This window comes from Sylvia atricapilla, chromosome 3, assembly GCF_009819655.1.
Source record: "Sylvia atricapilla isolate bSylAtr1 chromosome 3, bSylAtr1.pri, whole genome shotgun sequence".
In the NCBI taxonomy this organism is placed as follows: Eukaryota; Metazoa; Chordata; class Aves; order Passeriformes; family Sylviidae; genus Sylvia; species Sylvia atricapilla.
The window spans coordinates 584,027-596,735 of record NC_089142.1 but is presented as its reverse complement, the minus strand read 5'-3'; the positions used below and the strand labels follow the sequence as shown (position 1 = coordinate 596,735).

The following is a 12,709-nucleotide window of genomic DNA, read 5'->3' as shown; positions in this document are numbered from 1 at the left end:
GGGAGAGGGGCCCTTCCCCTCGGGACATCCCTGCTCACACAGTTCTGCCTGATGACAGACGTTTTCCCCAAGGTTCAGGGCAGGTTTTGCTGCCCCAGGTCAGTCCCTGCTGCAGGGGGAGGAATGAAGGGGTTTGTTTCTGGAGGCTCTGGCACCTGGAATTGCAGCTGGAATTGCAGCTGGAGGGGGCTGGGAGCTGCATTTCAGGCTCTGGAGCTGCTCCAAGTGGCCAATTTCTCCCCCTGGCTTCTGCTTGAAAGGCAGGTTTGTCCCTAAAATTAGAATGCGTTTTCTAATTTTGTAAGAAATTTTGGGTGAAAACATGAAAAGTTGTGGTTTTGCCCGTGTGGGGACATTCATTTTGGGGACATAAATGTGGGGACAGCCCTCTTGGGGACTAGAGGACACTCAGCCCATCCCTGAGCATCCTCAGAGCTGGAAAACACCAAAAGAGCAGCAGCAAAGCACAGCAGAGGCTCCCAAAAATCCCCTGGGTCCAAAGAGCCTCTGGGGTTATTCACACCTCCATCAGATGTTCCTCCTGGTGCTGTGAGGCTCCAGCTCCCCCCAGGCCAAGAGGATTTGCTTTTTTTTCCCCCACAAAAAAAAAAAAATATGGAGCAAATGTGGGTGAGTTTGTGTGAGGGCAGCTTTGGAAGGAGGAGGAAATGGGCACCTCCAGGAGGATTCACTGGGGAAGGGAACTGGGGATTCTGCTGAGCTCTGAGCATCTCAGAATCAACCACAAAATCACACAATCAATCACACAATCACACGATCAATCACACAATCAACCACACAATCAATCACAGGATCAATCACAGGATCAACCACACAATCAACCACACAATCAATCACAGGATCAATCACAGGATCAATCACAGGATCAATCACACAATCAATCACACAATCAATCACAGGATCAAACACAGAATCACTCACAGAATCAATCACAGAATCAATCACACAATCAAGCACACAATCAAGCACACAATCAATCACAATCAGTCACACAATCAGTCACAGGCTCAATCACACAATCAATCACACAATCAATCACAGGATCAATCACACAATCACCAGGATGGAAGAGATCTCCAAGATCATCGAGTCCAACCCAGCCCCAACACCTCAACTGACCCCTGGCCACATCCAGTCTGCTTTAAACAGCCCCAGGGATGGGATGGGGACTCCACCACCTCCCCGGGCACACCATTCCAGCCCTTTGTCACCCTTTCCATAAAAACCTTTTCCCTGATCTCCACCCTGAGTTTCCCTTGGCCCAGCCTGAGGCTGTGTGCTCTGGTTGTGTCAGAGAGAGAGCCCAGCCCCGGCTGGGCACAGCCACCTTTTGGGAGGTTGTAAAGAGTGACCAGGGCACCTCTGAGTCTCTGCTCTGGCCGTGGTTTGGGGCTTTTGGGGTTGGGCTGTGCACAGAAAGATTTGGCTGCTCAGGGAGGGTTGGATCCCCATCCCTGGAGTGTCCCCGGAATTCCTGGAGGTGACACTCGGTGCCCTGGGCTGGGGACAGGGTGGGGATTGGGCACAGGTTGGGTTTGATGGGCTGGGAGGTGGTTTCCAGCCTGGATTCGGGGATTCTGGGATTCTGAGAGCAGGGAACGCCGCTGGGGTTGGATTCAGCTGTGCTCCGGAATCTCTTCCCTAAAAATCCCGCTGGGAATTCCGGGATGCTCCACGGCTGCACTCGGTGAACATTTACAGAATGCCACGACCCCTGAGGCTGGAAAAGCCCTGCAGTGTCACCCAGTCCCCACCTTGTCCCCAGCACTGAGGGCCACCTCCAGGAATTCCATGGACACCTCCAGGGATGGGTGGCCCTCACTCCTCCCTGTGCCAGCGCTCAGATGTCCCCCAGTGTCCCCTCCCTGTGCCAGCGCTCAGATGTCCCCCAGTGTCCCCTCCCTGTGCCAGCGCCCAGATGTCCCCCAGTGTCCCCTCCCTGTGTCTGACAGCAGCAGTGTCCTCCCCCTCATGGAAAGCCACCTTCATTTGTCACACGCCTCGTGCAGGGTTTGGTTTGTCGCCGTGCCTGTCACCCACCGTCACCCTGCCCGCGTTCCATTGACACCGTTTGTGTCGTTTGTGTCGTTTGTGTTGTCGATGTCACCTCTGTTGGCCGTGTCGTGTGTGTTTGCTCTCCTGCCAGCCCCAGGTGCCAGCACAGCAGCCCCCAGCCCTCCCGGGAGGAGCACGTCCTGATTGCCACCTTTGTGAGGCGTCTGCGCCGCGGGGCACGGTCAGTGCCACCCCTGGGGACAGCGGGGACACTGGGGACATGGGGACACCGGGGACACCAGGGACACTGGGGACACCGGGGACACCAGGGACACCGGGGATACTGGGGACACCGGGGACACTGGGGACACCGGGGACACCAGGGACACTGGGGACATGGGGACACCGGGGACACTGGGGACATGGGGACACTGGGGACACCGGGGACACTGGGGACATGGGGACACTGGGGACACTGGGGACATGGGGACACCGGGGACACTGGGGACACTGGGGACACCGGGGACACCAGGGACACCGGGGATACTGGGGACACCGGGGACACTGGGGACACTGAGGACACCAGGGACACTGGGGACACCGGGGACACCAGGGACACTGGGGACATGGGGACACTGGGGACACCGGGGACATGGGGACACCGGGGACACTGGGGACACTGAGGACACCGGGGACACTGGGGACACTGGGGACACCGGGGACACTGGGACACCGGGGACACTGGGGACACTGAGGATACTGGGGACACTGGGGACACTGAGGATACTGGGGACATGGGGATGTGGCCATCCCACCCCGGGCACAGAGCCCCTCACACACCCTGCCCCAGCCCTGCGGTGTCATTCCTTCGCTGTGTCACAGGGTGGGGACAGCCAGGGAGAGCTGGAGTCCCCTTGGGATGGAGAGTGGAAACCGCTCCCTATAAATTGTAATATTTGGGAATTAAGGGGCTTTCAGGCAAAGAGACGGGGGTAGGAATAACAGGTCTTTGCTAGGAAATCGGCTGATTATTTATTAGTTGTTTCTTAATTGTTTAATGTTAAAAGTACTAATGTAGTAGTACCAAAAAAAAAAAAAAAATCCTAGAAACCCTGTCCCTTTGCTGTCCCCTGCCCTGCAGGAGCCCTGTGTCACTCCCTGCTGTCCCTGTCCCCTCTGGGCTGGCCCAGGGACTGTGGTGGCACAAACTCCTCATTCCCGTTGTGCCAGGCCCATCCCAGGCCAGTTTCATTCCCAGGAGGGCAGAGCCTTTTCCATGGACTCCTGAAATCCCCTCCAGGGGGGTTGGTGTCCCCTCAGTGTCGCTGTCACCAACCCAGGTGGCCCCAGAGCAGGTGGGGAATCCTCCCCTGGTCACACCCTGGGACAGTGGGAGGTGTCCCTGTCCATGGCACTGGACGGGGTGGCACTGGCTGGGATTTAGTGTCCCTTCCCACCCAGAGCACTCCAGGATTCCCTGATCCCACCCAAATAACTCCAGAATTCCCTGATCCCACCCAAACCTTTCCAGAATTCCCTGATCCCACCCAAATAACTCCAGGATTCCCTGATCCCACCCAGAGCACTCCAGGGTTCCCTGATCCCACCCAAACCTTTCCAGGATTCCCTGATCCCACCCAAATAACTCCAGGATTCCCTGATCCCACCCAGAGCACTCCAGGATTCCCTGATCCCACCTAAATAACTCCAGGATTCCCTGATCCCACCCAAATAACTCCAGGATTCCCTGATCCTGTTCAGGCCAGCCCTGCAGCTCCCAGGGCAGCTGGGAGAGCTCAGGGAAAGGAGCACAACGTTGTCCCAAGGGCCCAGAGCTCCTGGGGTGGTCCTTCAGGACAGGGAATTGTGTCCAAGCCCTCTCCAAAGCTCTGCTCCTCTGGAACCCTCTGCATTCTCTCCATGTGCCTCCCTCCCATCCCATCCCTGGGTTTGTTCTTTCCCTTTACTCCCTTTCCTGTTCCTGACAGTTGGGAATGTTCACTTGGGGAGGAGAAACTCCAGGGAGAGCTCAGAGCATCTTCCAGGGCCTAAAGGGGCTCCAGGAGAGCTGCAGAGAGACTGGGGACAAGGGCTGCAGGGACAGGACACAGGGAATGGCTTCCCAGTGCCCAGGGCAGGGCTGGATGGGCTCTGGGGCGGGAATTGTTCCCTGGCAGGGTGGGCAGGGCTGGCACAGGGTGCCCAGAGCAGCTGGGGCTGCCCCTGGATCCCTGGCAGTGCCCAAGGCCAGGCTGGACACTGGGGTTGGAGCCCCTGGGACAGTGGGAGGTGACCCTGGGACACTGAGAGGTGACCCTGGGACAGTGGGAGGTGACCCTGGGACAGTGGAGGTGACCCTGGGACATTGAGAGGTGACCTGGAGCTCCTCTGTCACCTGTCAGATGTTCCTAAAAGCAAACCCCCACCGGGATCATTCTTCCTTTTGCAAGTTCCAGCTCTCAGGACGGGCAGGAATTGCCAGTGACCGTTCTGTAACTCAGTGTGCTGGGATCTGGCAGCTCCAGGGACATGAACTGGGGACAGCAGATAATGGAGAAGGGGCTGGGGAGGTCTCTCAGGGGAGAGCAGAGCTGCAGGGAAGGTTGGTGTCCTCAAACAGCAGAGCTGTGGGGCAGGAACTCAGTGTGGAGGTGTCTCTGAATCCTTGAGCTTTGAAATTTTGAAATAACCATCCCATTCTCAGAGCTGAGCTTGGCTGTGTGAACAGGGGGAATAGAAATCCTTGAGCTTTGAAATTTTTAAATAATCATCCCATCCTCAGAGCTGAGCTTTGCTGTGTGAAGGGGGCAATAGAAATCCTTGAGCATTGAAATTTTTAAATAATCATCCCATTCTCAGGGCTGAGCTTGGCTGTGTGAAGGGGGCAATAGAAATCCTTGAGCTCTGCAGAAATGCAGATCACCTCCTGAGGTGGGAATTTGGCCTGGGGATGCCTTTGGTGGCTTCCCAGCCAGAACAACCCCCAAAATCCCCAGTTTGAAGTGTAAAAAAGGAGGAATTTGGGAGCAGCACCCAAATCCCCCAGTTTGATGTGTAAAAAAGGAGGAATTTGGGAGCAGCACCCAAATCCCCCAGTTTGATGTGTAAAAAAGGAGGAATTTGGGAGCAGCACCCAAAATCCCCAGTCTGAAGTGTAAAAAAGGAGGAATTTGGGAGCAGCACCCAAATCCCCCAGTCTGAAGTGTAAAAAGAAGGAATTTGGGAGCAGCACCCAAAATCCCCCGGTTTGAAGTGTAAAAAAGGAGGAATTTGGGAGCAGCACCCAAATCCCCCAGTGTGAAGTGTAAAAAAGGAGGAATTTGGGAGCAGCACCCAAAATCCCCAGTCTGAAGTGTAAAAAAGGAGGAATTTGGGAGCAGCACCCAAATCCCCCAATCTGAAGTGTAAAAAGGAGGAATTTGGGAGCAGCACCCAAATCCCCCAGTGTGAAGTGTAAAAAAGGAGGAATTTGGGAGCAGCACCCAAATCCTTCAGTCTGAAGTGTAAAAAAGGAGGAATTTGGGAGCAGCAGTGTGACACTTTGGGTTTCCTTTTGCCTTGCCAAGGTCAGGATGAGTAACACAGGAAACGTAGATTTTGGATGTTTGTGATATTTAATTTAATTACAGCCTCAGGAGATGTGAGCTCCAATTAACCAGGTTGAGAACAGGGGTAAAATGGAAGCCACGAACTCTTTCCGTGGTTATTTAGGTGATAATTACCTAATAATTAGCTGATGTATTATTTATGACCCACACAAGACCCACAGTGTGGAACCTTTTTCACCCAATTAGAAAAAAAAATCCCCAAATCCATGAAGAAGAAGGAAGAAGGTGAAGAAGAAGGACTCAGACAATGCCCCAAAATTTTCCATCTTGACCCACACACGTCACTACACACTGAAATGTTAAACCTGAGCTTTTCACCCAGTGAGATCCCAGCCCCAGTGCCCTCACTGCACCTCAGGAGCCTGTTCTCACTGCATCTGGGGATTATTAGGGATGGATTTAACCCCCATTTCAAGTCTCTCACTGCATCTGGGGATCATTGGGGATGGTTCTAACCCTCATTTCAGGATCTAGTGATCATTTGGGATGGTTTCTAACCCCCATTTCAGGTCTCACTGTGTCTGATGATCATTTGGGATGGTTTCTAACACTCATTTCAGGTCTCACTAGATCTGGTGATTATTTGGGATGGTTTCTAACCCCCATTTCAAGTCTCTCACTGGATCTGGGGATTATTTGGGATGGTTTAAACCCCCATTTCAGGATCTAGTGATTATTTAGAATGGTTTCTAACACTCATTTCAGGTCTCTCACTGTGTCTGATGATCATTTGGGATGGTTTCTAACCCTCATTTCAGTTTTGCAGTTTTGGACAGCCCAGATTTACTCTCTGGGTTTATTTTTGCAGTTTTGGACTCTCTGGGTTTATTTTTGCAGTTTTGGACTCTCTGGGTTGGGTTTTGCAGTTTTGGACAGCCCAGATTTACTCTCTGGGTTTATTTTTGCAGTTCTGGACTCTCTGGGTTTATTTTTGCAGTTTTGGACTCTCTGGGTTTATTTTTGCAGTTTTGGACTCTCTGGGTTTATTTTTGCAGTTTTGGACAGCCCAGATTTACTCTCTGGGTTGGTTTTCAGTGCCCAGGTTTGTTGCTGTAAGACACAAAAGAAAGATGAGAGACTTCAACTATTTCAGAAGGCAAAGAGCACAGAAAAAGGCTTTATTTTCTAATTTTTACTGCCTTTTATGAGGTGTTCCCACCCAGACTGACCGTGGCTGGGCTGAACAGGAATGACAGCACAGGTTAAACCAGAGAAACAGCAGAACACCACCTGGGGAAAGGTTTTTTGGAGAAAGGAGAATTGTTGGCTGAGATTGGTTTGAGAGAAAGCTTTTTTTGAGAAATTTTTCCTTAGGAAAAAAGTCAGCAGCTGCCAGCAGGCTGAAATGTCTCAGGGCCAGAAATATCAGGCCCACACAGGCTGAGCCTGGCTTGGTTTGGGCTGAGCCTGGCTTGGTTTGGGCTGAGCCTGGCTTGGTTTGGGCTGAGCCTGGCTTGGTTTGGGCTGAGCCTGGGCTGGTTTGGGCTGAGCCTGGCTTGGTTTGGGCTGAGCCTGGGCTGGTTTGGGCTGAGCCTGGCTTGGTTTGGGCTGAGCCTGGCTTGGTTTTGCCTGGATCTGGTTTGTGTTGGCAGTGCCCTGGACAGCCCAGGGTGACCCTGGTTTGCTTTTTCCCTGACTCTGCTTTGGTTTTGAGTGCCCAGGGTGACCCTGGGCTGGTTTTGGCTGACTCTGGGCTGGTTTTCCCCCTTTTTGCAGTGCCCTGGACAGCCCAGGATGACCCTGGGTTGTTTTTTCCCTGACCCTGGGCTGGTTTTGGCTGACCCTGGGTTGGTTTATCCCTGGTTTGGTGTGTGTTGCAGTGCCCTGGACAGCCCAGGGTGACCCTGGGCTGGTTTTGGCTGACCCTGGGCTGGTTTTTCCCTCACTCTGGGTTGTTTTTTCCCCTGTTGCAGTGCCCTGGACAGCCCTGGGTGACTCTGGGTTGGTTTTCCCCTCACTCTGGTTTGTTTTTTTCCTAACTCTGGTTGGTTTTTCCCTGACTCTGGGTTGTTTTTTCCCCTGTTGCAGTGCCCTGGACAGCCCAGGGTGACCCTGGTTTGCTTTTTCCCTGACTCTGCTTTGGTTTTGAGTGCCCAGGGTGACCCTGGGCTGGTTTTGGCTGACCTTGAGCTGGTTTTTCCCTCACTCTGGGTTGTTTTTCCCCTCTTTGCAGTGCCCTGGACAGCCCTGGGTGACTCTGGTTGGTTTTGGCTGACCCTGGGCTGGTTTTGGCTGACCCTGGGCTGGTTTTGGCTGACCCTGGGCTGGTTTTGGCTGACCCTGGGCTGGTTTTTCCCTGACTCTGGGTTGTTTTTCCCCTTTTTGCAGTGCCCTGGACAGCCCTGGGTGACCCTGGGTTGTTTTTTCCCTGACTCTGGGCTGGTTTTGGCTGACCCTGGGCTGGTTTTTCCCTGACCCTGGGCTGGTTTTTCCCCTCTTTGCAGTGCCCTGGACAGCCCAGGGTGACTCTGGGTTGGTTTTGGCTGACCCTGGGCTGGTTTTGGCTGACCCTGGGCTGGTTTTTCCCTCACTCTGGGCTGGTTTTTCCCCTCTTTGCAGTGCCCTGGACAGCCCTGGGTGACTCTGGGCTGGTTTTTCCCTGACCCTGGGCTGGTTTTTCCCTGACCCTGGGTTGTTTTTCCCCTCTTTGCAGTGCCCTGGACAGCCCAGGGTGACTCTGGGCTGGTTTTGGCTGACTCTGGGCTGGTTTTTCCCTGACCCTGGGCTGGTTTTTCCCCTCTTTGCAGTGCCCTGGACAGCCCAGGGTGACTCTGGGCTGGTTTTTCCCTGACCCTGGGCTGGTTTTTCCCTGACCCTGGGCTGGTTTTGGCTGACCCTGGGGTTTTTTTTCCCCTCTTTGCAGTGCCCTGGACAGCCCCGGGCGCCTGGACGAGGAGCACCGGCTCATCGCTCGCTACGCCGCGCGTTTGGCCGCCGAGGCTGGGAACACTGTGAGTGACCTTGACCCTGCCTGGGGACACCGGGGCCTTCTGGGGACACCAGGGGGGGGCTGGGACCCCAAACCTGCCCCCAGATACCCCTTGGTGTCCGTACAGGGCAGAGGGGCAGTGTGCTGCAGACAGAAATGTGCACAGTGAACGGCGTGTGGGTGCTGGGGTGGGTTTATTCCAGAGGGAGGAAAGGGAGGTTTGGGTTTGCAGCTCCTCAGAGGGGGAAAAAAGGGTGACAAACACGTTTCCAGCTGGTAAAACATCAAAACTGCCCGGACACAATGGCTGCAGGAGCACGAGTAGGAGTTTGCTGGGATATCTGCTGGATGGATGGATGGATGGATGGATGGATGGATGGATGGATGGATGGTGGGATCCCTGTCTGGGCTGCAGCATCCATAGGGAACCACAGGGCACTTGGCAGGGAACATCTCCCAGGTCCTGAATTTCCTTCCCTCAGGCTGTGTTCAGCCAGGAACTGCCTTTGGCAGAGGGGCGTGGGCAGAGATCTGTGTGAAACTGCAGCAAAACAGGGATCTGTGTCCAGCTCCAATAAAACAGATCTGTGTGAAACTCCTATAAAACAGAGATCTGTGTGAAACTGCAGCAAAACAGGGATCTGTGTTAAACTCACTCCAGTCAAACAGATCTGTGTGAAACGGCAGTAAAACAGGGATCCCTGTCCAACTCCCATAAAACAGATCTGTGTTAAACTCACTCCAATAAAACAGATCTGTGTGAAACTGCAGCAAAACAGAGATCTGTATTAAACTCCCATAAAACAGAGATCTGTATTAAACTCACTCCGATAAAACAGATCTGTGTGAAACTGCAGCAAAACAGATCTATGTTAAACTCACTCCAATAAAACAGATCTGTGTTAAACTGCAGCAAAACAGATCTATGTTAAACTCCAGTAAAACAGATCTGTATTAAACTGCAGTAAAAACAGAGATCCCTGTCCAACTCCAATAAAAACAGATCTGTGAAACTGCAGCAAAACAGAACTGTATTAAACTACAGTAAAACAGATCTGTGTGAAACTCACTCCAATAAAACAGATCTGTGTGAAACTGCAGCAAAACAGATCTGTGTTAAACTCACTCCAGTAAAACAGGTCTGTGTTCACTCCAGTAAAACAGATCTATGTTAAACTGCAGTAAAACAGATCTGTGTGAAACTGCAGTAAAACAGATCTGTGTTAAACTCACTCCAATAAAACAAATCTGTGTTAAACTGCAGCAAAACAGAGATCCCTGTCCAACTCTAATAAAAACAGATCTGTGTGAAACTGCAGCAAAACAGATCTGTGTGTGTCCAACTCCTGTAAAACAGATCTGTGTTAAACTGCAATAAAACAGATCTGTGTTAAACTCCAGTAAAACAGATCTGTGTGAAACTGCAGTAAAACAGATCCGTGTTAAACTCACTCCAATAAAACAGATCTGTGTGAAACTCCAATAAAACAGATCTGTGTGAAACTCCTGTAAAACAGGGATCTGTGTGAAACTGCAGTAAAACAGATCTGTGTCCAACTCCTGTAAAACAGATCTGTGTGAAACTCCTGTAAAACAGAGATCTGTATTAAACTGCAATAAAACAGAGATCTGTGTGAAACTGCAGTAAAACAGATCTGTGTGAAACTCACTCCAGTAAAACAGATCAGTGTTAAACTCCCATAAAACAGATCTATGTGAAACTGCAGCAAAACAGAGATCTGTATTAAACTCCCATAAAACAGAGATCTGTATTAAACTCACTCCAGTAAAACAGATCTGTGTGAAACTGCAGCGAAACAGGGATCTGTGTCCAACTCTAATAAAAACAGAGATCCCTGTCCAACTCCAGTAAAAACAGAGATCTGTATTAAATTCACTCCCATAAAACAGATCTGTGTCCAATCCCAATAAAACAGAGATCCCTGTCCAACTCCCATAAAACAGAGATCTCTGTCAAATTCCAGTAAAAAAGAGATCTGTATCAAACTCACTCCAATAAAATAGGGATCTGTGTCCAACTCCCATAAAACAGAGATCCCTGTCAAACTCCCATAAAACAGAGATCCCTGTCCAACTCCCATAAAACAGAAATCCCTGTCAAACTCCAATAAAAACAGATCTGTGTCAAACTCCCATAAAACAGAGATCCCTGTTAAACTCCCATAAAACAGAAATCCCTGTCCAACTCCAATAAAACAGAAATCCCTGTCATACTCCATAGGGTAAATTTGGGAGGAAATTTTTTTTTTTGAAAGTAAATTTAAATAAAGGGGGTTTAAATTGGTTTGGGAGAAATTTTTTTTTTTAGAGAAAAGTGGAAACATTTATTTCTTTAATAAATAAAGTGCTTATAAGTATAAGTTGTAGGTGTGAGGGTTTGATTTTTGGATAGGATTTTAGTTTAGGATAAGTTTAAAAAAAATGCTGTTAGATAAACCTGCAGCTTGGCTCTGGGATCCCTGCTCACAAAATGAATTTGCTTTGGTTTGGGGTAAATTTGGGAGGAAATTTTTGAATTTTTTTTTTTTTTGAGAGTAAATTTAAATAGGGGGGATCAAATTAGTTTGGGATAAATTCTTTTTAGAGAAAAGTGGAAACATTTATTTATTTAATAAATAAAGTGCTTATAAGTATAAGTTGTAGGTGTGAGGGTTTGATTTTTTGGATAGGATTTTAGTTTAGGATAAGTTTAAAAAAAAAATCCTGTTAGATAAACCTGCAGCTTGGCTCTGGGATCCCTGCTCACAAAATGAATTTGCTTTGGTTTGGGGTAAATTTGGGAGGAAATTTTTGAATTTTTTTTTTTTTGAGAGTAAATTTAAATAGGGAGGATAAAATTAGTTTGGGATAAATTCTTTTTAGAGAAAAGTGGAAACATTTATTTATTTAATAAATAAAGTGCTTTAAGTGTAAGTTGTAGGTGTGAGGGTTTGATTTTTTGGATAGGATTTTAGTTTAGGATAAGTTTAAAAAAAAATGCTGTTAGATAAACCTGCAGCTTGGTTCTTGGATCCCTGCTCACAAAATGAATTTGGTTTGGTTTGGGGTAAATTTGGGAGGAAATTTTTGAATGGGGTTTCTTTTTGGAGAGTAAATTTAAATAGGGGGGTTTTAAATTATTTTGGGATAATTTTTTTTAGAGAAAAGTGGAAACATTTATTTATTTAATAAATAAAGTGCTTATAAGTATAAAAAAGGAATAATATTAAATCATAAACCTTTTTGCTTTGAAGTGGGATGGTAAACAGAGAAAGTTTTTGTTGTGGGTGCAGTTTAGTTCTTTAGGTTTTTATTGTGGGTTTTATTTGGTTTTTTAGTTTTAGTCCCTCTGGCTCTGTGGGGAAATGTTGAGGTTTAGGTTTTAGTGGGTTGTAGGTGTGAGGGTTTGATTTTTTGGGGGTGTTTTACTTTAGGATAAGCTTTAAAAAAATCCTGTTAGAAAACCTGCAGCTTGGTTCTGGGATCCCTGCTCCTCCTCCTCGATAAACCAAATCAATGAATTTGCTTTGGTTTAGGGCAAATTTGGGAGGAAATTTTTAAATGGGGTTTCTTTTTGGAGAGTAAATTTAAATAGGGGAGGTTAAATTATTTTGGGATAATTTTTTTTAGAGAAAAGTGGAAACATTTATTTATTTAATAAATAAAGTGCTTATAAGTATAAGTTGTAGGTGTGAGGGTTTGATTTTTTGGATAGGATTTTAGTTTAGGATAAGTTTAAAAAAAATCCTGTTAGAAAACCTGCAGCTCTTGGATCCCTGCTCCTCCTGGATAAACCAGCCTTTGGAGCTGTTGTCCCTCTTTCCCCTCTGCCCGTGGCTCAGCTGTGACACAGGTGACAGCAGGAGGGGCACAGCTCACCCTGCCCCTGTCTCCATGGGATCCTGGGATCCTGGGATCTGCTCCAGGGGCTGGGACAGTCCCTCCACATCAGAGTGGCTGCAAACCAGCCCTGGGGCTCAAACCCCATCCTTCAACCCCCAAAACCCCAAACTCCCAAACCCAAAAATCCTCAAATCCCCAAATCACCAAACTCCCAAATCCTCAAACTCCCAAACCCAAAAATCCTCAAATCCCCAAATCACCAAACCCCCAAATCCTCAAACTCCCAAATCATCCCCAAATTATCAAACTACCA

At 49.2% G+C, this 12,709-nt stretch overlaps 1 protein-coding gene across 1 annotated transcript in view; it reads left to right on the top strand.

Moving 5' to 3' along the window:
* DTNB (dystrobrevin beta) overlaps window positions 1-12,709 on the top strand; it is a 177,956-nt gene that overhangs the window by 84,214 nt on the left and 81,033 nt on the right. Inside the window, exons 12-13 of the mRNA XM_066314554.1 lie at window positions 2,168-2,257; window positions 8,488-8,575. Coding sequence (XP_066170651.1) covers window positions 2,168-2,257; window positions 8,488-8,575 — 178 coding nt within the window. The remainder of the gene's footprint in view (window positions 1-2,167; window positions 2,258-8,487; window positions 8,576-12,709) is intronic.